This window comes from Aulostomus chinensis, chromosome 18 (genome assembly GCF_037954235.1).
Source record: "Aulostomus chinensis isolate RoL2024-O1b breed Wild chromosome 18, RoL_Achi_v1.0, whole genome shotgun sequence".
NCBI classification, from domain to species: Eukaryota; Metazoa; Chordata; class Actinopteri; order Syngnathiformes; family Aulostomidae; genus Aulostomus; species Aulostomus chinensis.
Genome location: NC_141337.1, coordinates 21486191 through 21510126, shown reverse-complemented (window position 1 = coordinate 21510126; position 23936 = coordinate 21486191). Strand labels below are relative to the sequence as shown.

The following is a 23936-nucleotide window of genomic DNA, read 5'->3' as shown; positions in this document are numbered from 1 at the left end:
TTGTGCTGTGATACACAGCACTTCCTGTATTGGCTTGAAAATTCTTTTGTTTATAACTTTGCATCTTTGGCGTGATCAGAATCCTTTTCATAGCTTTTCATCTATAGTCTGTCTTCATAACACACAAATGTTTCCTCCCTAATTCCAGCTGCACGCCGCCTTGTACAGACCCTCGCTCCCTCTTTGAGTCGGTGTTCTGCCCCGAGCGGTTGGGGATCCTGCTGAGGTTGGAGTGATGTATGAAACGCAGGCTTCCTCTCGAATGAAAGGAGTGTTGCTCAGAACACCTTTGTAGAAATTTCTAAACTCTCTTGACACAAAAACCTCCAGACCAGAAAAGTCCATTACACAAGAACATCAGGAAAGAGAGGATTTTAATTACAGTCAAATCCAGGGGGAAAATAAACGTACAGTCACAAAATGATCAACTCATTACAATGTTGTGACCAACAAACCATCAGAATTCCATAAGAAGTGGGAGTTGTCCAAATGTCCAAAATGACATCAGGTCCAGTCGTGTTTAACACAGAGGAGAAAACAAAACGGGACCAAGTGTTAGGACAGTCAGTTGTCATGACAATGTTGGAAAATTAATTCAATTGTAAAAACAGATATTTTAGGAAACTGAATGTCCGAGCAAAAGAAAAAGCAGAACTTAAGCAAAAGTGCACCGCGTTTCTCATGGTTACACTTCAGGGTGCATCTTTACGAAGAAAACTTCACACCTAATAAAATAAGAAGCAACTGACAGCTCTGGACATCGCCCCTCTAATCTGCATAAAATGATCCCACTCCCACAACACCAGTTTTGGTCACGTGTCAGAAACAAAGTGCAACAGTCCTTCAAGCACGAGGAAAACGGAAGGCACCAACAAACACTTTTGATTTGTTGGGACAGAAATGTTGTCGCGTCCACATATTGAGGACTCAACACACAACAAGTGGATTGCATATAGAGCTTTCCAACACATTCATACTGTGAAGGCATCATTGGGGTTCCACGTCATGCTCATGGACACACAGTACAGCAGTCTCTGGAAGAACCCGGGATAGAACCTGGAACCTTCCAATTCCTGTACAACCCGCTCGTCTGAGATGAAATATCTCACACCGTCAGTAATAAATAGCAATGAAACATTCTGAATCAGTTCATTCGTGACACGAGGTTTTTTTCTCAGGCCAGGGCCCAAAGTCCGGATGCGCCGTCTTTGGCTTAAATAGGGTTTCTTGTACATTACTCAGTAATGTTTAACATGTATCATTGTCAGAAATTGAATGTTCATAACTATGTTTCCATTAGTGTACAATCACCTGAAACTCAGCCTGTGAGTTTTTCACCAGCTGAGAAGCCCTTTTATATCTGCCGTGCTGCCCTGGACATACTGAGGTCAGTTAGTCACGGGGTCCAAACATAGTGCCATGAGGCTCTCCACACCCTCCTGCCACCCAGCGCTTTCCTCCTGATGAGTTCCTCTCTCCTCGCTGTATTTCTACTTCAACTAAGTTGTTGTGACTCACCGTTTAGTGTGTTGTCACATGTAGGTTTTGCAAAAGGCAGGAGTGAGGTGAGGCAACCTTTCTGGAAATGTCCTCAAGATCAACAAAGAATCCTAATAATTCATAAAATACAATAAAATTATGTATACATATGAAGCAGCACTGTGTGTTGCTGCAGTGATAAAAGCGGTAAAATCCAGGACGCCTATTCATTCTGATCCGTCCATATCGTGGAAAGGAGAGGAGGCTAGTACTCTGCTGGGAAATGGTACGATGGGATACTGCATACATGCTGGTTAGTCTTGTTAAAGTCGTAAAATAAAGAGATTATTTCCTATCCTTCGTTTCTTCGAATGTACCGACAGGTGAGGAACAAAAGCAAAAGACAATCAATGTTAGTCCACACCAAGAGGGTTGTGGGTGGTGGCATCTGTACCGCAAGGAGGACGACAAAGACAACTGTGACTGATATCACCAGGATCCCCTTCAGAGTGATTTAACGAGCGACAGAAACACAGACAGGCAATTAGGATCCACCTGAATTTACAGGAAGTTGGGATATGAAACTGATTGACTCAGTAAAATCTGCCTTCAAAAGACAAACCCTCTTGTAACAGTGTTGAATTTCTATCCCTTATTGTTATTGTTATTATTATTATTGTTATTATTATTATTTCTCTGTGTAACGTGAAGGGACGACTGCAGCTGACACACCTGGAGTGTGGAACATGTGCTCGGCATCCCTGTGAGTCTGGGTGCTCACACAGGTTTTGTTCTGGTTCCTATTGCAGTTAGTCAGGTGTTGCACCACCACCCATCCCCAGAAGAGAAATCAGGGTGGTTAAGGACTGAATGGGTAGGTCCGCTTTAGTCTGGAATATCAGGCGGGTGGGTGGGTCATAGGGAGCAGAAGTATCTGTGGGCAGGGAAAGAGGTGAGTGCAGCCAAGGCAATGCCCAGACTGTCTCCCACGCTGGCAGCAGCCATTGCAAACTCCCTCTGTCTGTCTTCAGCCTGGGAGGAACAACAGAAGTCAGGGTGAAAACTCTTCATGCAGCCTAGGAAACAACTCAGCTACAAAGCAACAGCACACACAACTGCATGATGTGGGAAAGAAAATAGTCAGTTTGGCTTCCTTTCTAACGCTCACGTTGTACTACTGCTTTGTGCTGTGTCCTGTACTGTCCTACAGTGTCAAGCTGTCATGGACCCTCCTCAAATACCTGTGACCCAGCAGGGCCAAAGAGTACGAACTCTCACTCTCGTTCATAAAACCAAGATTGAAGAACAACCTAGTCTGGCCCCCTTGAACGCCGCTACAATATTTACATTGTAAGAAATATTTCCTCGAATAAATGTTAAAGTACAGTCCAAGAGTGTGTGTACAGCCCAACAGCTGATCTGACCTCCTTGCTGATGAAGTAGAAGGTGTTGACATACGCCGCCCCCCCCAGCAGACCCTCATAGAGAATGATGGCAAACACCAGCCAGGCACTGGGCAGAAACTGGTAACGTACTGCCAACAGGAGCACCAGAGCATTTACCACCTGTGGAGCACAGAGGGGACAGGAGGTGATGCAACACTGCACTTTGACACAGGACAAAGCCTAACAACACTGTGGAGCTCAGCCTCTCCCAGTAGCTGGCAGTGATCGGGGTTGACTGGTCTCACTGGTCGATATTGGAGTCTTGAGTCAGGGAAAGAAAAGATTATGGACAGAGAATTGAAACCAGCTTGGTAACTCAAAAACAGACACTTGTACTTTACCAAATAATACCACATTTCAACAGTAATACATGCTATAACATGCTAACATGTCTTCTTTCAATACAAACCTACTTCCAAAGTAACCTTTATAGTGACCCCTGGTGGCCTTAAACCAACATTGCAGCTGACCCAAGTCCTGCTGTCAGCTCAATGTGGGAAACAAATAAAACGGCCCATCAACCTTCATCTGACTGCAGAGCTCAGTCTTCCCCTTACAAATTTAATTTTCTGTGTGGGAAACTGAGCACTGGAGTGGTGCTTTGCTGCCTATCTGCCTCCATTGTTACATTGTGTTCACACTGATGCCAATCGGAGCCGAGCCCTTTAAGACCCAGGTGCACTGCAGGCTTATTGAACCTGAGAGTGAATGTGGATTCAGTCTGTCTTTTATGATGCTTTACTGTAAATACTGCCTCAAGTGCGTTGCTAAGAGTTTGAATCCACTTCTTCTTCTGCAAAGTTGCTGTCAACATTTTAATAAAATGGGTTGACTAAATTATACTGAAAATCCTGAAGTCACGACTACTGATCCACCAGGCTCTTGACTTGGACTTGTTGGTCTTTAAACTTGACTAGGATGTGTTTCTCCAACCTAACAGGAGTCCTTTCAGCTGCAAAATACTGACTGCCATTTTGGCATTGCTAAAAAAAGTTGGCTGTGACCATTTTTCAGAGTTCAGACGTATTCAGACATCTCACCTGCAGCAAAGAGAGACCCCAGAGTTTCCTAATCTTCACACAGCAGAGGGAGGACCGAGACAAGAACACGCCAATCTGATACAGCGTCTGATACCTGATTGAGAGAGAGGCCCAGACTAAAGTCCTTGTCCTCAAACTACATTTAAATCAAGATTTTCCTGCAGAATAATATTACAGTGGAATTAACTGACCAGCGATACTGCTCGGCATGGGACAGAAAAAAGGCTGGGAAATACAAGAGTTCCATCTGGAAAAAGAAAAGTCTGCATTATTCTCAAATAATATACACATTCTAAATACTGTATATACTGAGCTCTGTGTATACAAAGTTCGTATTCAAAGAATTAAAAGTCTCAATGATTGTGAGAACTTACCAAGCCCTGATTAATGAAGTACTCGGCAAAATAGACCAGTCCCAGAGGCAACACAAACTTCAGCAGGCCCTGCTCACAGGATTCAAGAGGGAAGTCAGAGTCAGCTGACACACACTCCAAGGTTTGGGTCTGGAGTGAAGAGTACACTTACTTTATAGATGTGCAGTTTTTCTGAGAGAGTGAGTGTTCCAGTGCTCCTGGCCTCTGTTGCAGTGAGGAGGAAGGAAACATAGCAGGTGTTCTTATTCAATACGAAGAACCAGAACTCAGAAGAGGCCATGAACTCTTTTATGCTGTCAATAAAATAAATGTGTTTGGTGCCAGTGAACCTACGGAGGCCCAGAAGGCACTTGGACCAACCTCCACCAAGCTGAGCCAGACCAAGTGTAAACAAGTGGACCCTCCCACCCCCGTGCAGGGAGGATCCAGCCAGCAGGAGGAGAAACCTGATAATATTTGCATTGAGGTGAATGTCCACTAGGTGGCACTAGAACACACACTACTTGGTTGGGCTGGTATCCAATTTTTGATAACTTTAATATAATAAAATGTGAGGAAATCAATGTGATGACATTGAAGGAGTCTCATCAGCTGATGTCAGCGCAGCCACTAATCAGCACGTTTGACCATGTGGATCAAGCATCGTAAGAAGACTCAAAGGAACCAGCCCGGTCCGCTGTTTGGATTTCTCTCTTGCCTGCGGGACACAGAAGTCTCCACACCAACGTCTTAGGAGGCCCCTGAGTGAATCTGAGGTGAGCCCTGACTCCATCAAAGTGTGAAAGTACATTCACGCCACCACCCTCTCCGTTATCATGCTGACAGACAAACGCCACCGAACACAGGAGCTCCTCGGTGGAGGTGAAAATGAATCAGCTCAGAGTGGGGCTCACACCATTGTTCAGCCTTAACTTGACTTCTGGTCGGCTCTCACTGTGGTAGCGTGTCTTAGTGGCGACAGGCAGCTTTAATCAAGGGGAAAAAGCCACTTTAAACCTCAAGCATCACAAGCATGAGATGAAAGGTAGAGAGACAGAGAGAGACAGTGAGGGAGAGAGAGACATTGATGGCAAGAGCAAGAGATAACGGGGAGAGAGAGATAGTGAGGGAGAAGGGAGAGTGAAAGCGAAGGAAAGAAGAGAGAGAATTAAAGCTGCAAGCAGCGTTGTGAGGGCCTGAGTCCCTGGCCTGAATCCAAGGGTGTCCTGGTCCAGTGTGGAGGCCTTGTAGTTGAGGAGTTAGAAGCCTGAGTCTGATCAGAGAGTGAGAGCAGAGCTGAGAGCTGGCCCTTTAAGAGCCCCTCCCCCACTGCTCTGTCTTTGATCTGTGCTAGAGTGAGAGCAGAGCTGAGAGCTGGCCCTTTAAGAACCCCTCCCCCACTGCTCTGTCTTTGATCTGTGCTAGAGTGAGAGCAGAGCTGAGAGCTGGCCCTTTAAGAACCCCTCCCCCACTGCTCTGTCTCTGATCTGTGCTAGAGTGGAGAGCAGAGCTGAGAGCTGGCCCTTTAAGAACCCCTCCCCCACTGCTCTGTCTTTGATCTGTGCTAGAGTGAGAGCAGAGCTGAGAGCTGGCCCTTTAAGAACCCCTACCCCACTGCTCTGTCTTTGATCTGTGCTAGAGTGAGAGCAGAGCTGAGAGCTGGCCCTTTAAGAACCCGTCCCCCACTGCTCTGTCTTTGATCTGTGCTAGAGTGAGAGCAGAGCTGAGAGCTGGCCCTTTAAGAACCCCTCCCCCACTGCTCTGTCTCTGATCTGTGCTAGAGTGGAGAGCAGAGCTGAGAGCTGGCCCTTTAAGAACCCCTCCCCCACTGCTCTGTCTTTGATCTGTGCTAGAGTGAGAGCAGAGCTGAGAGCTGGCCCTTTAAGAACCCCTCCCCTACTGCTCTGTCTATGATCTGTGCTAGAGTGAGAGCAGAGCTGAGAGCTGGCCCTTTAAGAACCCCTCCCCCACTGCTCTGTCTTTGATCTGTGCTAGAGTGAGAGCAGAGCTGAGAGCTGGCCCTTTAAGAACCCCTCCCCCACTGCTCTGTCTCTGATCTGTGCTAGAGTGGAGAGCAGAGCTGAGAGCTGGCCCTTTAAGAACCCCTCCCCCACTGCTCTGTCTTTGATCTGTGCTAGAGTGAGAGCAGAGCTGAGAGCTGGCCCTTTAAGAACCCCTCCCCCACTGCTCTGTCTTTGATCTGTGCTAGAGTGAGAGCAGAGCTGAGAGCTGGCCCTTTAAGAACCCCTCCCCCACTGCTCTGTCTCTGATCTGTGCTAGAGTGAGAGCAGAGCTGAGAGCTGGCCCTTTAAGAACCCCTCCCCCACTGCTCTGTCTTTGATCTGTGCTAGAGTGAGAGCAGAGCTGAGAGCTGGCCCTTTAAGAACCCCTCCCCCACTGCTCTGTCTTTGATCTGTGCTAGAGTGAGAGCAGAGCTGAGAGCTGGCCCTTTAAGAACCACTCCCCCACTGCTCTGTCTTTGATCTGTGCTAGAGTGAGAGCAGAGCTGAGAGCTGGCCCTTTAAGAACCCCTCCCCCACTGCTCTGTCTCTGATCTGTGCTAGAGTGGAGAGCAGAGCTGAGAGCTGGCCCTTTAAGAACCCCTCCCCCACTGCTCTGTCTTTGATCTGTGCTAGAGTGAGAGCAGAGCTGAGAGCTGGCCCTTTAAGAACCCCTCCCCCACTGCTCTGTCTTTGATCTGTGCTAGAGTGGAGAGCAGAGCTGAGAGCTGGCCCTTTAAGAACCCCTCCCCCACTGCTCTGTCTTTGATCTGTGCTAGAGTGAGAGCAGAGCTGAGAGCTGGCCCTTTAAGAACCCCTCCCCCACTGCTCTGTCTCTGATCTGTGCTAGAGTGGAGAGCAGAGCTGAGAGCTGGCCCTTTAAGAACCCCTCCCCCACTGCTCTGTCTCTGATCTGTGCTAGAGTGGAGAGCAGAGCTGAGAGCTGGCCCTTTAAGAACCCCTCCCCCACTGCTCTGTCTTTGATCTGTGCGAGAGTGAGAGCAGAGCTGAGAGCTGGCCCTTTACGAACCCCTCCCCCACTGCTCTGTCTTTGATCTGTGCTAGAGTGAAAGCAGAGCTGAGAGCTGGCCCTTTAAGAACCCCTCCCCCACTGCTCTGTCTCTGATCTGTGCTAGAGAGAGAGCAGAGCTGAGAGCTGGCCCTTTAAGAACCCCTCCCCCACTGCTCTGTCTTTGATCTGTGCTAGAGTGAGAGCAGAGCTGAGAGCTGGCCCTTTAAGAACCCCTCCCCCACTGCTCTGTCTTTGATCTGTGCTAGAGTGAGAGCAGAGCTGAGAGCTGGCCCTTTAAGAACCCCTCCCCCACTGCTCTGTCTCTGATCTGTGCTAGAGTGAGAGCAGAGCTGAGAGCTGGCCCTTTAAGAACCCCTCCCCCACTGCTCTGTCTCTGATCTGTGCTAGAGAGAGAGCAGAGCTGAGAGCTGGCCCTTTAAGAACCCCTCCCCCACTGCTCTGTCTTTGATCTGTGCTAGAGTGAGAGCAGAGCTGAGAGCTGGCCCTTTAAGAACCCCTCCCCCACTGCTCTGTCTTTGATCTGTGCTAGAGTGAGAGCAGAGCTGAGAGCTGGCCCTTTAAGAACCCCTCCCCCACTGCTCTGTCTCTGATCTGTGCTAGAGAGAGAGCAGAGGTGAGAGCTGGCCCTTTAAGAACCCCTCCCCCACTGCTCTGTCTTTGATCTGTGCTAGAGTGAGAGCAGAGGTGAGAGCTGGCCCTTTAAGAACCCCTCCCCCACTGCTCTGTCTTTGATCTGTGCTAGAGTGAGAGCAGAGGTGAGAGCTGGCCCTTTAAGAACCCCTCCCCCACTGCTCTGTCTTTGATCTGTGCTAGAGTGGAGAGAGAGGAGGAGCACCAGAATTGGAGCGTGGACAACAGGAAGAAGTCGGCATACGCTGGTCAAGAGGGACTCAGAATACCATATTTTTGTAGGGGTTTTTGTCAGGAATGCAGTGGTGTGGTTGTTAAAGCTGTGGGATGGATGGTGTAGACGTGAGAAGCATTTGTTTGACAGTATGTACCCTGAGAGGACGCCGTGTCCCCATAGACTTCCATTGTAAGGTGAAACGTGTCTCCCCCACTTTGACGGCTTATAAAATCCAAACCGAGCGATTCATATAAAAACCTTTACAGATTTTTGAAGAGCAGAGTTGGGAGAGTAATGTATGAAAGTTTGGAAGTGATAGCATTAATGCCCTAGGAGGAGATAGATTTTGTTCGGGGAGTAAAAAAAGTCCTGATTTTTACAGTTTTGTCCAATTTGTGGACATTCTGTTGTAGACAGGTGAGGGGTCAGAGTGTATGAATTTTTCGTCTTGATGAGACGAGTCCAACGGTGTTGGTCCCATGTGTGTGGGACATTCGTGGGAGGAGTTATAGCGCTCCTAATTATAAAAAAATTATCTTGTAGTTGTGTGGCTCCCTAGGTGGCGCTATAGACTTTTGTGGTGTTTTTCTTTTAGATTAGTGAATGTTTAGCCAGACTGGACAGGTGTGGTGAAATACAGTGAATTTCATGCATGTTCAGGGGGAGAAATTAGATGATGCTCATATTTGGCGCTCATTGACAGCAAGAACAGTCCAGGACCAGGTTTTGAATGGTGTGGATGTGAAAACTGGCTCCAGGCCGTCTGGCCCAGTTGCCTCATGGGTGTTGGGGGGGGGGGGGGGGGGGCTGGGACACTGTTTAGTGGGTGTTTTTAGTGCTGCTAATGTGTTGCTCTGCCGAGCAAACATAATAGGGTCTTTGCCTGAAATACCTTCAGGCAAAGACCCTAAATATAGAGGGAAGAGAGGGATAGTGAGGGAGAAGGGAGAGCGAAAGCGGGGGCAAGAGAAAGATCCAGGGAGACGGGGGGGAGTGAGAGAGAGAGGATTACATTATTAAAACCCCTTTATTAAATTACTAAATGGTACAACAGTTCATTGTGTACTAAACCTCAGAGCCTCCGTCACACTGCTCGTTCACAAAAACTTGAGTAAATTTGTTAATTTGTAAAACAAATTCTGTCCTGTGGCTCAAGCAGCCAGCGCCCAGCCAGCGCCCAGCCAGCGCCCAGCCAGCGCCCAGCCAGCGCCCAGCCAGCGTCCATCCAGTGCCCAGCCTTTGACTACACAGTGAATGTGACTAATGGCAGGAACATAATCCAAAAATAAACAATTACTTATGTTCTTATCAACTGAAAAAAGTGACTCTCAACACTTTTTTCCAGTCTTAAGCCTGGTTTATGCTTCTGCGTTGCGGCGATGGGGACGTACACCCCTACGCGGACCCTACGCCGTAGCCTGACGTGCACTTCCAAAAAATCCTGACTATGCGTCGACCTATGACGTGAACGTCAAGGACTGTGATTGGTCCGCTTGGAGGAGGTCGCCGAATGCATGAAGAGGTGGAAGAACCTCAAAGACAAATATGTGCGTCTCCGGAAGAAAACGGCCACAAGAAGTCACGTTTGTAGTGTTCAAAGTTTACAGTTTGATTCATGAAAGCCAACAGTCGTTCAAAGAAAAGCACTGGACTTTCTGTTGGAAACAGTTTTGTTCTGGAATCCGACAAGAGCTCCCCGAAACCATTAAAGACACAGCCACACCCCCTAGAGGCTTGGCGGTGAATTGCAGAGCAAAGCGTTCCCTCAACGCAGAACTTCGAATGGTCAATGACGGCGTAGGGTCGACACCATCGCTACGCCGTCGCCGCGACGCAGAAGCATAAACCAAGCTTTATACTTGGCGGTTGAGTAGCCAACAGCGGTGCTCTCAGAGACTCCAGCAGGATCGTAACATTCTTAATAAGACGTTGTTTGGCGTGATTTTTATTTGAATAAACGGAGAGTAAGTACACAGTATGTTTGCAGTTTTCTGTATTTATTCTAAATATTTTCTATATTCAGTCTTGATTATAAAACTGAAGGACTGCACAACACAATTTTGTGTGGCTCTGTCAACAAACTGGGTTCCTCATGCGGATCCTGAGGAAAAACACCCCCCCCCCGGCCGCTCTAACCCCTCACGCCTGTTCTTGTTTCCAGACAACATCTCCACTCAAGAAAAAACCAGAACATGAATCGATTCACTTCAATTCATGCCCAACCTTAGTCAAGATAATTCTTATATTTATTATGTGGAGCTCTCGATATTTCTAGCCACAACTTAGCTTCTTCACAAAGGTACAAGATTTCAAATGGCAAAGAAAATCAGGCCACAGTGACGAAACTCTGACAGGAGGGTTCAGCGCTGAATGGAAAACCTGACTCCTGCTTTCACCAACATCTGATAAGAGAGTGATGCTAATTACTTTCGAGTGTTGCACAACCGCAGCTCGCAAATTTGCTACTTCTGCATATGGATAGTGATTTCTGACGCTAAATCTTGATCTTGCTCATCATTATCTCCGGGGTCGATACCTTGGGTCAGTTTCTCCTGCTCCTCTTCTTCCGACGCACCCATCAGCCCTCGTCTCTCCTCCGAGCTCACAGCTGTGTATTCGGTCTCCCTGCTCTTCCACTGAGGCAATGAAGGTGGAGGAACCAGCAGGAAAAAGTAGCTGGTGGTGGGTGAATCAAGGAGTGGGGTGACATTTTAAGATACATGAAAATGAGAATAAATGAACAGAGGAAAAACACTGAAGGACTGAAGTATCACAACAACGTTTTAGTTAAGTAAGGGAACTGAAAACCTGCTGTCGTTTAAGGCAGACGCCGCATAAACACTGACATAGTTTTGGTCGCTTCCTCATTTCTCCTGTTCCTTCTGGCCGTTGGCACGTCACTTCCAGGTGTGACCTTTGGTGTGAACCAACAGCAAAGCCTGATAGAGGCCAGCGAATGTACAACCTGGAGTACAAGTGAACGCCTACCGCTACGACACCCCCAGGAGGACAGAACAACTCACCGACATGAACGGATGAATCGACACACAGCAAACAGTCCAAGAGCATCCATGTGAGGCACCAAATCAACAGCAGGTTTTCCAAACATGATTTGCCTCCTGTGTAACGGACGTTCTCCGACTGGAGATGGGAGCTAGCAGTGTCACACGAGCGAAGCCTTGCAAGCGTGTTGCTGTTAACATGTAGCAGACATGGACATGTAGCTGGGACAGGTGTGTGTCTATGTGTGCTTTTCAACATTTAACTAAACGGCCATTTTTATATCAAAAGCAATTTTTGAGGTATCAAAACTCTCACCAGCTGTCATAGTGGGTTTGGACACGCTGGTTAAAAACAGCAGGTCATTATTCACCGGATGTGTCAGCTGGTTAACGGTTGCGCCTACAAACTCAGGTCAGCAACGCATCTCCTTGTGTGGCGCAACTTTTTTGAATCCAGTGTCACGAGTGTGAACTGACACAGGAATTATGTTGCTCTACTGTGTCATTGGGACAGGCTGAGTGAGGTTGGCAAAGCCAAGTTTGTGCCCCAAACACCCAACCAGTACAAACCAGCACTGAACTGGGCAGCCCATCTCCCCTCATCCTCACTGTGCTTTTGAAACACAGGCTGATTTAATCCTGTTCTCATCTTCCAAACTTACCTCATCAGCATCATAAACGGGACCACCAGCATGATTTGAAGTGTAATCTGGGGTGAAAGGCCAACTTGGGTGAGGCCTGAATAGAGGAGGGCTCCTGCAACACCAGCACCACCAGTCCCTGAACTCCAGCCTCCCAGTACATCCCTGGAGCAGGTGAGAAAGCGCTGTTTAAGATCTAGACGAACGGGTGGTAGAGCACCAGTCGCAGTGTATGGAACGACTCACAACAGCATCACAAACACATGAATGCATGTCTGCTTCAGGAATACCTGGCCTCCAGCAGCAGCTACAGGTTTCCATAAATGACCAAGTAGCATGTATCATTAACACCCCCCCCCCCAACCTGGAAATTCTAACTTGTTTCATTTAACTTCACCACAAAAGACTCTTGCAGCGAGGTTTGACCCCAGCTTCCTACATCAATGTGGATACTGAGGAGCTCACAGCAGAGCGTCCCTCTGCCCGTGTGCAGTACACGTTCTAGTAGTACTGTCACGCAACCACAGGAGTGACTCATCCTGAAGTACAGTACCAGTACACACTGGGATTCAACTTCTGCAATGACAATGCAGATCAAGCACAACTAATGTCATTTCCAAGCTCTCCTGAGACGATTTTACACAGAAAACTGAGATTCTAGCGTAGAAATCGTCTAAGACGAGACATGAAAAGTTCTGAGGAGAAGAAGCTTCCTCTCATCAGTTATTCCTTCAATCCAGTATCACACATGCATTTATTTTATCTTCGCCTAAAATTTAACTTCAGTTTGCATTCAACAGAGGCAGCTCCAAGTCCTGTCTTGTGTCTTCTCTCTCCCAATTCTGTGTGGATGAAGTTTACCTGCTGAAGTAGACGGTGAGGGAGAGGAAGGACAGTTCTCCGAGCCCAGCGCTGCTACTGGCGAAGATCACGCCTGAAACCACAGCGGGACAGAGGTGAACCAGGAGAGTTGAGTCACACTCACAGGGGCAGAGAGGAGCTCTCTGAACAGCACAAGTGTCACAAATGTAGTTTCCCTTCTGTTCAGCATCAGAAACTCATTAAAACCTTCAGATAGACGGTTTTATCACATTTGGGGGTCTGCAGCTTTGTAAAACAGCAAAAGCAGGCTGCTTTGAATCATTGTTCAGTTTTTCTTGATGAAATAACCCAATCATGCTTCCAAAGCTATCCAACAACTAGAGCAGAGTAAACCAACGGGGGGTCCTCCTCCAAAAGAAAGCAGGTGTAAAAAGGTGGCAGACTGTGGTGATTGGATTACTTTAAATTGTGTTAATGAGTTTTACCTGCACCAGCACACACATACCACCACATCCTGTCAGCTGCTCACCAGAGCAACACACTGGCTCTCACTAATTCACAGTTCTCTCCTTGTGAGGTCCGTTTGAACGACAAAAAACATGAATTACTCTAGGACATTCTCGGGTAGTATAGTTTTGAAAAATGATCTACTTGCAATTACTTTGACTAATACTGCAATACGATATGCGATATGATAAGGAATGTCTTTTTTTACATCACTCTACTCCCTTTCAAATTAAAAAACACCCAAATGTGTGATTTTAGTGTGAATCTGTACCAAAGTGGTTTCCTTAGTCTGTAGAATGTGAGACGGAAGCAGGAAATCTCCACAGCGCCACGATATTTAATCTAAATAGTGTTTTGACACACAACTAGACAAAAATATGCTTCCTGCCACGACAACATTTTTACTTGGAGATGTTAATAATTTGTCTTACAATGTGCTGAATTGCACAGTCTTACAAGATATGAACTTGCTGTGTCAATCTTCAAAGAAAATTTACTTTTTAATCATTCGTGTGATGATAAGTATTACTACGTGGTGATATAACTATTACTATTTCTTTTTATAGCCCCGATAAGACAGAAATCTCATTTTCTGGAACAACCACAGTTGCGTCAATAAAGATAAGATGAAGGGAAATGATAGGCAGGCAAGAGAGCGGTGAGATCGGCCGACGATAAAACAAGCTGTCACTAGAACTGATGAAACGTGTCCCCTAGGTTCTTACCAAGAATGCTCATCCACACAGTTGAGGAGAAGGAGACAATCAGGAAACTTGTTGCTGCCATGACAACGCAGAACAACACTCGGACACTGGAATTAAAGACAAGATTTTGGGATAAATGATGGAGAGTCGAAAATCTCTTTTTGCTGGCAACGATCTTCATTTTGCACTTTCATTCGCGGTGGCGCGCACTGCCTCAGGCCTGACGCGCCATCACGACGGACCCTTCCTGACGACGTCGCTCACCACAAAAACACCTCTCACCTAAAATGGGAGTTCCATATTCCAAAAGTGAATGTTTTTCCAACTGTTGTATGATTAATAAAAGTTATGTGCAACTTTTAAAAAAGGAATATGGAGATATAGGACTGCCTCACGTGTGCGTACTGAGAATCATGTCATGGCTTGGTCCAGGGCATAAATTTGATAAGATATGAAAATGGCTGTGTCCGAATTGTCCATAATGTGGGAATTATTGTCGCAGCCCCAGGAAGCAGCTCTCAGTTATTCTAGACGCACGTTCTCTATTCAGCTCACACGGCGCCAAAGCAGAAGACATCAAGGTTGAGAGAGAAGATGAGAAAGGTGATTATCATCTCCTTACCCATAAGGCAGTTTGTGGATTAGAAACGGTGCAAACAGCTTGATAATGAGAGTTGGCAGGATGTCGGCTAAGAGCACAGCCTAAGGAGGAAAGCAGCAGAATCAGACCATCAGCATGATAATGGCAGGGCCTAAAAACCTCCTCTGCACACATCAAGTGTGACTGGCCACACTGAACAGAAAGAACTGTGTTCACCAAAAGGTTTTGGGTCGCTTGCTTTGCTTTCAGTGCATGTTACTGTGTTTTTTTATGAATCTTTTGACTGATGTATTAAGATTTTTAGAAGTATTTGTATTTCATTTGTTGTAAAGTGACCTTGAGTGCCTTGTAAAATGGGATCTCGTCGAGCGGCGAGACGGCGCCCCTGTTGCCTGGATCCCATGTTTATATTTAATAATGTGGTTTCTTCCAGTTGTGAGTGTCTCTTATGATTTCCTCACAGTATTTATTACTAAAAAATGAGTCACATACATATAACCAACAGCTTGCACTTCAAACATTATTTTAGTGATGTACTCCCTTTGCTACGTCCTGTCACCCCAACCTTGTTATTGCCTATTCGGCATAAACTGCCTCTTATCCCTCCTAAAACCAGGGAGAACAAAACTGACTGTTTCTTTGTTCCTGTCTGTGTCTGAGGCCTTTTTCTGCACTGAGCTTGACAAATGCTGGAGGAAACCTTCTGACAGGACCTCTGCCTGTTAGAAAAGTCCCTAGAAGAATTCTTATTCAAAAATGATGGGTATATTTTATGGGTTTTTGGGGGGGAGGTGCCAACTCATAATAGCATGGATGTGTTTTTCTGCAAACTTTAGGTGTTCTTGTCCCCAATCCTGACCTGCAGGAAGTTACGAGAGCTGGAGGCTGGCACCAATAAATCAGCATTCTCACATGCAACCTCTTATTTTGGCAAACTATGACAAATGGAAATGTTGTGAAATGTATCTCCATTTACCGCCGTAGACACAGGATTGCAGTCGTAACGGCTGCTACCGTTACGACTGCTCACGCCTTGGAAGTCCGCCGCCAACGCGGTGGAAGTCTGGAACATGAAAAAAGAAGCGAGTGAAGAGTCAATCAGTTGCTGTGCAGTTTTCAAACCCCAAACCATATTAAGTGTGATGGAGAGAGGAGCATCTAAAATGCACGTACAGATGCAGTGCTGTTTGATGACTCTTGCTTTTTAAGGATGTCATGAGCGGCGCTCAGCATGACCACATACGCGAAGTTGTTGCACAATCCGAGGAGCCTGCGGAGGTGAAGAGAGGGCCGGTAGAGAATCAGGTGCTGTGATCACTGACAATCAAGCAACACCTCGCTCCAAGACCACCAGCAGCAGAACTTTGGATGTAAATCACTGGTTTCACGAAACAAACGTCTACAGTTTGAATGTCTTAGTGCTGCGTTTAGTTAGCAGGTAAGTCCGTCTTTACAGTCACTCAAGAAAACAAATTACTAAAAGAAAACACATCCATAGAACTTTCAGAAAGGTGCAGAGTCAAACCTGAAAAAAACAACAACATTATAGCACTGAAATAATTTATTTAATTCTTTTTCAGGTCCAAAATGTCGGTCATATTTCAATTCCAAACGGTAGAGGATCTCTGGGCCGACAGCGTGAACACGTTGATATCAGGTGTGTCTGTGTGTCACCAACCAGGAGCTCAGGTTGCCAGGCACTGTGACAGGTCCTGTTTTTATTGGCGGTGGGTGAAGTCATCACCAAGTGTATGGTGGCCAGGTCGACCACATGACCTGCCTTTCTTATCACCGCTATTCCAACTCTGACCAGATGTGGTTAGTTGTGCCAACCTGGTAACCAGGAGACTAGATTAGAGCAGCAGAAGTGAGGGAGACACCTACTGGCCAGGAGGTGGAAATGTTGACCACTGCACCTTTAACTCGACTAACCTCTGTTAGCTGGTACTCAAAGAGTACTCAGCCCAGTACACAGCTGTGATATCTATAAGTAAAAGAGGAACTGAATATCACATGACTCCCTTTTCACCTTCTTACCCACAGCAATAACCAGTATTGGTGGACCAACTTATTTTCAAGCTTGTTACAATTTAACTGTTAAGTTGAGGTTATTTCATCACTTCTTTTACCTTTAACACTCGAGTACTCTGTAATTTATAAGGTCATATAATTCTATGCATTTCCTCAGTTCCTGTTTTTACAGGGTTTAGTATTTATTTCAGGAAGCGTGTGTGTGTGTGTGTGTGTGTGTGTGTGTGTGTGTGTGTGTGTGTGTGTGTGTTGTCCATCATGTTTGATGACAGACAACCAAATAGAGGCCCTTTTCTCCTCTCTGTGCATTACAAAGCTCCATTCTCCCATGCACGGCTAAAGGCTAATTAGCTTAGCTGCTACGAACTCTTGCAGTCTGGGGTGGGAGCGTACCATCTCAAAAATCACCAAACACACCTTTAATCCAAATTTTTTTCCCCATAACTAATAGAGTGAACTATTTGAAAGCTAAGAGAGCAAAACGGGACAAGAGGAAGGAGGAAGGGGCAGTCCAAGTCATTCTGGGTATGTGTCATAAAATAACAACATCTTGTCATTTCCTCACTAGAACAACCCTGGTTTATGTTAGTCTGGGTAGAGACTATTTTTTTTTAGAAAGGTGTATTTGGCTTCTGAGATGGTTTGCTCCTGCACACCAGGACTCACCAGCATGGGAGCTCATCAACTAGCAATCAGCCTTATGGTGGGTTTGTGGGGGTCTGGAACCTACAGGCTGTGTCCTCTCAGGTAGGACAGGTGTACTCTTAGGTTTGTCTACAACTCACACACACAAACCGGCACTGCAGCGACATAACCAATGTTTTGAATTCACCAGTCGGTGTTATAATGTTGTGGCTGATCAGAGTACGTAGCTTCGGTATGACAGCCACATTAGCATTAGCCTGCAAATACAGGCTAATGCTAATGTTGCTCCTGTACAGACCGGCTAACAACACAAAGGTACGCATGGTATCATTCGTCAGGTTGAGCCGTTTCCTTTCTCCATGATCGCCTTCTCTCCCTTCAACTGGCAGCTAATTAGTCTTCTCAGGTGAAACTCGCAGGAAAATTTAATTCGTCTTTCCACTTTTGTAAGGAACACTCACCAAAATCCAATCCAGTTGCGCCATTGTGTGCAACGACCTACGAACGACAGAAAAACCGGATCATCGGTTAACGACATCGTTTATTTTTCATTCGGGTTAAAATCAGGAAAGAGCCGACAGACCCACCATTCACGTCTGACAGTCGAACCTGGTCTGAGTCGACGCTAGCTGTCTGCTCCATGTTCGAACACGGGAGAATACCGTCTTTTTACCACGAAAATACTCCACAGACACCAAAGACTACATCCTTCAATACCTTAACTTCTTTCTGAACGATTGTTGTGACGGCCGAAACTCCGTTCGTTCATGTTTACTCCTTGTGTTACGAGTCTTCTTCGTGAGCCACTAACAAACTAGCTTAGCGATGTTAGCACTCATTACCGCCATCTACTGGCCCGGATGATGCCGGCCGGGAAAAAATGTAATCAGTCTCGTCTTTTGCAGGCTGGAAGTTACGTTTTTTCTCCTCTCAGAACAAGAAGACGTGTTTTAAAACAGTACAAATAAATTCAATATGGTTTTCATGTATGTTTTTTGCTTTATGAAACCATGTTACACATCGTCACCTTCTTAAAATAATTGCCTAAGTCATTTTATTGATGTTCTTAAGTGTGTAAATCAACCCCTTAAGCTTACTTGTCTCCAGTTTTGTTGTGTTTTCCAAAAAACATGAAAATATGACCAAGACAGTCGTTATAAGAAGGTGATGACATCATACGTGAAATTGGGGTGTAATCTTTCTCAGTTTGGTGACTCTGATCCTCCTTTTCCTCCTCTTTCATTCTCCCACACATAATTAGAGTGTGTGCACGCGTGTGACGAGAGTGAGAACAAACACGTAACCAGGGAGCTCCATTTTGTAGGCCGGTGTCTTGCGGGTGATCGTCGTGCCAGAGTTTTGTGATTAGGATATTTTTGATGAAGTGGTTGAATCCTTTTAGTTTTGTGTTCAGAATTTTGAGAAATTCAGTCTCGGGAGTTTCTGGAAATCTGTTTGAATGTTTGTGAAACAGCTAAAGAAAGAAAACAGATGAACACACCTCGATCAGGGTTGTGAACTTTGAGTAGATCACATGACTTCAGCACGTCAAATAAGTACTGAGCCCAGGAGTTGTGATGAATCAGCATTTACTGCTGCAACATAAACAGGCATGAGTGTATGATTGCAGACACTCTGACTTGTTAGCAGGTCAGCTCTAAACCTGGACCTGGGGAAGAACTGGTCTGGATGTGTCACATGGCAACAGTTCTCCTTGGAGGTAAAGAGGCTCTCAGTGAGATCCCCTTGAACCCAGTTTCCTCTCGTTCCTAGTTTTTCACACATTATTTCAAACCAATGAGCACAGAATTCATTGGAAGACCCACAACTCTGTTGGTTTAAGGGACAAAAGGTAAAAATCTCTGAGAGAGAAAACACTTGACACTTTAATCTCTGATCAACAAAACTGTGTGGAATTCCTTTGCACAGCCTGCAGTACAGCGCAGTGTCTCTTTTGCAGTATTTCAACGTGACGTCTGGATGAAGGGCTGCAGGGTTTATTATCTCATCATCTGGGAGAAAAGCAATCAAGAAACCCTGTAGCACTTTGCACCGGATGAATAACCTCAACCTCGGTGGCTCTGAGGTGTTGAGGAGCAAAATGGTAAACTGAAGAATAGGCATCATACTTTTGAGACGCTACTCTCCAGCTGTGGGAGGAAGAGGAAGAGGATTTAATCGCGCCTCGAGTATATAAGCTGCAGCTTCTTGCGTGGAGCTCGCACAGCCACTGCTGCACTCCTGACCGCGTCACTCATGGCGTTCTCCATTCTACTGGCTGTGCTGGCGCTGGTCCACAACGCTGCAGGTGAGACGGACCGGCCCCAGCGGATCAAGCTGTCTTAAGGGATTTTTTTTTGCTCAGAATCTAAATTTTACAGATTGAAAAATGTGCTATAAACAGGAAGAAACCTCAAAAAAGGGATGGAAAGAAATCAATGAGGCAAAATTCAAATTGAGATGTGTAATACAATATATAATATCAATAATTGTAAAAATGGGTGGATCTTGTCGAAGCAGTGCCTGATTTTAGCAGCAACTTTTTAATTAGATCATGTTTCTGACTTCAGTGTGGATTTGTATGAAGTGCTTCACATTTTTTCATCAGATCTTTAATCTTATATTGCACTGGATGGTTCTTTCAGAACGTTATCTTTATTTTGCTGCATCACTGAATCTCCAGGTGTGCTCGGGGCTGAAGTGAGGAGCTCCATCGTTGGGGGGAAGGATGCTGCAAAGGGCAGCTGGCCTTGGATGGTGCACCTAAACCTCACGGATGGCACCAATAACTGGCGCTGCGGCGGCTCCATCCTCAACACTGAGTGGGTGCTGAGTGCTGCAAGCTGCTGGAAAAGGCAAGTCTGATAACCCTCCTCCAAACGACGACGGCTCAGGAGCCACGGAGCCGAGTGGTTTGATTCGATTATTAGAGTAATCGACCAGTTTGACAAGAACTCTGAGGATTGTTGCAGTTGCAGGTGATGGATTATCAATCAGATCCCGCCTCAGAGTCAGATATTAAACACGAGGGCGTTCATCTGAGCGAGTGACGTGTTCCATACTGTCATGAGACGTTATGATGTTGTCACTCGGCCGGTCCTCTGTAGACGTTTTGTTCCACATGTGGGTTTAGGAAGAACATCTGTCGGAACATTCTTTAAAAATCTCACACCCACATTCTGCCTGTCTGGTGCAGAGTTGGTCGTGATATGAATGAGTGCAGCTTTTCAAGAGACGTCAGCATCAGTTCACACGTCCACGTCCATCTGGAGTGAACACTTGTGATCTGACGTCTACGTGCAGACAAACGCGCTCAAGTCAAAGCTTGACTGTCCCACTCTTGCTGAGCCCGTCCAGGGTTGAGTGGGTCAGGCTCCCACCAGACATGTCTGGTCCTCTGAGCTCAGTGTTTTGCGTTCCTTACACGTTGCTTCTATTTCCTATTTTATTTTGTGAACTTGTCCTGTCTTGTTTTAGGTGACCTTTCCCTCTCACCTGTGTGTGACCGTCTCACCTGCATGTGTCTCGTCAGTCTTTTTAGTCCTTGAGCGTCTCTTTCTGGCCGCCAGTTTCTCTTCTCTGTTTCTGGACGTGTTCCTGCGTGATATTCCAGGCATTAACTAATTTTTTGATCAGTTTCTGTATCGTTACCACAAGTTTTACCTAGCAACACCTCTTCCTGTAAAGACTGTTCAACCATTTTACAGCAGTCTTGTTTTTTGTGACCAAACTCATCTGCTCTGTTTTCCTGACAGTTACAGGATGTACACAAATCATAAAGATTCATCAAAATATACATGAAAACTAATTTGTGTATTTGCAATTCCAGACACCCTGTACCTGACTTAAATAAGTGCATGGCTTGGGTGGGTACACACACCCTTCAAGGGCCATCGGAGCGTTACCTGGGGATAGTTTATGCCATGTCACACGAGCATTTCCGAGCTATGGGCAGTGGCTTTGTGAATGACATCATTCTGGTCAAGCTGAAAAAAAAGTTGCGTGAGACCAAGCTGGTGCAGCGGGTGACTCTGGCCAGTGTGGAGGACACCTTCGACTCCTCCTCTGAGTGTTGGATCACTGGCTGGGGGAGCGTTGGGAATGGAAGTAAGTTCTGCATACAAAGCAGCTGCATGACACCAGGACAGCACACTGAACAGTTCACCCCTCGAATACTTGGTACATTGTTTAAACTGAAATAATATAGCAACTGTGTTCACAACAAGAAGTGTCTCATGAGCTGGAAGCACCCACCTTCTGACTCTCAACGTGGTGTGTGTTGTTGCGCGTGTATGGAAACATCATCACGTGTTGCCTGCACATGAACAAGCTGCCCACAGCTGGATGGGTGATACCCCAGATGTTGTTTTTGATCCAGTACCAAGTAAGAGGGCAAATGCTGATGCGACTTCCAATGAATTAAGAAAAAGAATGCGTACATAAAAACTGGGGATTTTTATGGTGCAGCAATCCAAGTCTTGCATTGAAAGCTCCTGCGTGAGGCTGGCTGCTTCATGAACTGCTGGTGATCAGTCTTTAGGCTCCAAAGTTCATCAAACTTTTCAACACTTGTGCAGTTGACGTGTCTTCAGGTGAAACTAAGCACTGTCCAGTGTTCCTGAACGCAGGCGACAGAACAAAAAGACACATTGGTTTTAAATGTCAAACGCTCTGATCTCACACCAGTTCAGCAGGATGATCAAATAAATTATATGATTTTAAACACATAAACATCTAGTCTTAAGTACAGGCGGCCTCACCTGGGTCACTAAACTACATGATCACGATATTCAAAAATCTGTCCTCCCATGTGCGCGTCTGCAGTTCCACTAAAGAACCCAGAAACCCTTCAGGAGCTGAAGATCCCCCTCGTCAGCCAAGACACCTGTCAGGCTGTGTATTCTGAGGTGACCTCTGACATGCTGTGCGCCGGCGACACGGCTGGAGGGAAGGACGCCTGCACAGTGAGTCCCACTGGTTCATGCTGAACATCCCACTGCTCTGTTCTATCAAAAAATATACTGAAGGAAAAAGATATGAAGCTATGTAAATATCTACAGCTCCATCCATACTTATATCTATACATGATTGGTGTGTTCTGGGTGCATCATTATATGATGATCAGGCAGTTTAGCAGCATCAAGTGTGACGTTAGCTTCACTATGGAGCTCAGCAGTGAGCACCCGCCTGCTGAGCAGCTCTGGTTCCAGGAGTAAATCTCCCGTTCAACTCCTCCACTGACGTGTCAGCAAATTCTCTCCATCAGGAGTTCCTCATCTTGTTCTTTGTCCTGCCTTTGTTCATGACGACAAGCAAACAACTTTTAGAAAATTATACTTCAGAGTAGAGCAGCTGCAGTGTGTGTGTGACGTGGTTCACGTGTGCGTATATGTGTGTGTGTGTGTTCTGCAGGGGGATTATGGAGGTCCGCTGGTGTGTCGTTCAGGCCCTGGCTTTGTCCAGGTGGGCATCATGAGTTATGGGAGTAGTGCCGGCTGTGCTATGCCAGGTTACCCTGGCGTCTACACCCGAGTGTCCAAATACCTGGGCTTCATCCACCGCTACGTCCACAACCTTGAGGACGCTTCAGTGGAGGTGTAAACGCCGCCAGGAGATGAAGATCTGGCCCGGACGAGTCACCTGCCACCTGCTAGCTTCTCTTCCTCTGTAGCTCTTCGGTCTCGTGACCTCTCTCTGGTACGCTCAATTCTTTGCATTAAAACTGTGAAGCATCAGGTTCAGCGTCTGTGTGTGACGTCCAAGCAGCAGGGCCTCCTTCAGCAACCGCTTCTGAGGTCACGACTCTTCAAACCCACTTCCACAGTTCTCACGATTCTGACATCATCAGTGCTTCCACTTGACGCCTGGACGGAAACGATTCAGTTTACATTTTTGTGTAAAATAGTGTTATTATTGTGTCCTAGAGTTGTGATACTGCAGGCTTTAAATACCAGTGTTATGCAATGTGGCTTGTCTGTTATAGGACAGCTGAACCCTGCCCCCACCCCCCAACCCCCAACCCCTTGGGAACTTATAGGTACCGTGTATGAGAGTTAATCCACATTAAATATACTCAGTAAAAATGTGTTGAATGGAACTTACACGACTTGGTCCACCACCAGCAAAACCACAGTCCTGCATGTGTTGAATGTAAACCCTCCAAGATGGCACATACATGAGACACACATACCACAAAGAATCATCAGCTTAAGATAAAATCACGATTTACAAATGACAAGATTTGGTATTTTGAACATTTTATGACAGTTTTCTTTTGGCTGGGATTTGGTCATGATCCGAGGACCAGATCAAATCCGGCCCAGTGTGTAGCAGCCACGTCTGAACCCTCACAAAGCCAAACCTCCACCAGGACAGCGCCAAATACAAAACCCTGTTCAATCTCATAGCTGGACTTGGTATGGGATCCCTGTATGTCCCAGTTCTGTTGAGTCCCTGCAGCCCTTATCTGGCCCATAGGTGGCTGGCAGACACAAACACACACATCTAACCCAAAATTTAATCTCATCTCCATCGCAACTTTAATGCGGCTCACACTGGGAGGTGGATGACAGGCCCAAAGAGTTCTCAGCAGTGATGAAACCAGCACCTCTGACAGAAGCTTTGAACCAAACACCCAGGGCTGAAAGACAATGTGACCCACTGCAGCAGTCCAGGGCCACCAGTCCACCATGAGCTCCACCAGTAGCTCACTAGCAGGAGGGAACCGCTGGTGATGGAGGAGAGGATCCTGGTGGTGTTCATTTGGACAAACAAATGTGTGTTCCA

The 23936-nt window shown here is 46.3% G+C and overlaps 2 protein-coding genes across 3 annotated transcripts; one reads left to right on the top strand and one right to left on the bottom strand.

The window, feature by feature from the left end:
• Window positions 1–357: 357 nt before the first annotated feature.
• cln3 (CLN3 lysosomal/endosomal transmembrane protein, battenin) lies at window positions 358–17974 on the bottom strand. Of its 2 annotated transcripts, XM_086184829.1 has the most exons (16): window positions 17738–17974; window positions 17612–17648; window positions 16153–16307; window positions 15648–15744; window positions 15451–15537; window positions 14496–14575; window positions 13895–13980; window positions 12702–12774; window positions 11862–12005; window positions 10734–10873; window positions 4490–4542; window positions 4339–4407; window positions 4156–4211; window positions 3965–4058; window positions 2904–3044; window positions 358–2511 (listed from the first exon to the last, which is right to left on the bottom strand). In XM_086184829.1, exons 4-16 carry the CDS (start codon window positions 15705–15707, stop codon window positions 2395–2397), a joined length of 1200 nt encoding a protein of 399 aa, XP_086040955.1. In that variant the 5' UTR covers window positions 15708–15744; window positions 16153–16307; window positions 17612–17648; window positions 17738–17974; the 3' UTR covers window positions 358–2394. The 2 variants fall into 2 exon arrangements, with proteins under 2 accessions (XP_086040955.1, XP_086040954.1); XM_086184828.1 differs by lacking the exon at window positions 16153–16307.
• A 1329-nt stretch (window positions 17975–19303) lies between these two features.
• Window positions 19304–23180, top strand: LOC147245669 (tryptase-2-like). Its single transcript, XM_086184834.1, has 5 exons — window positions 19304–19458; window positions 19834–20005; window positions 20980–21257; window positions 21975–22114; window positions 22563–23180. Exons 1-5 carry the CDS (start codon window positions 19407–19409, stop codon window positions 22749–22751), a joined length of 831 nt encoding a protein of 276 aa, XP_086040960.1. The 5' UTR covers window positions 19304–19406; the 3' UTR covers window positions 22752–23180.
• Window positions 23181–23936: the final 756 nt, after the last annotated feature.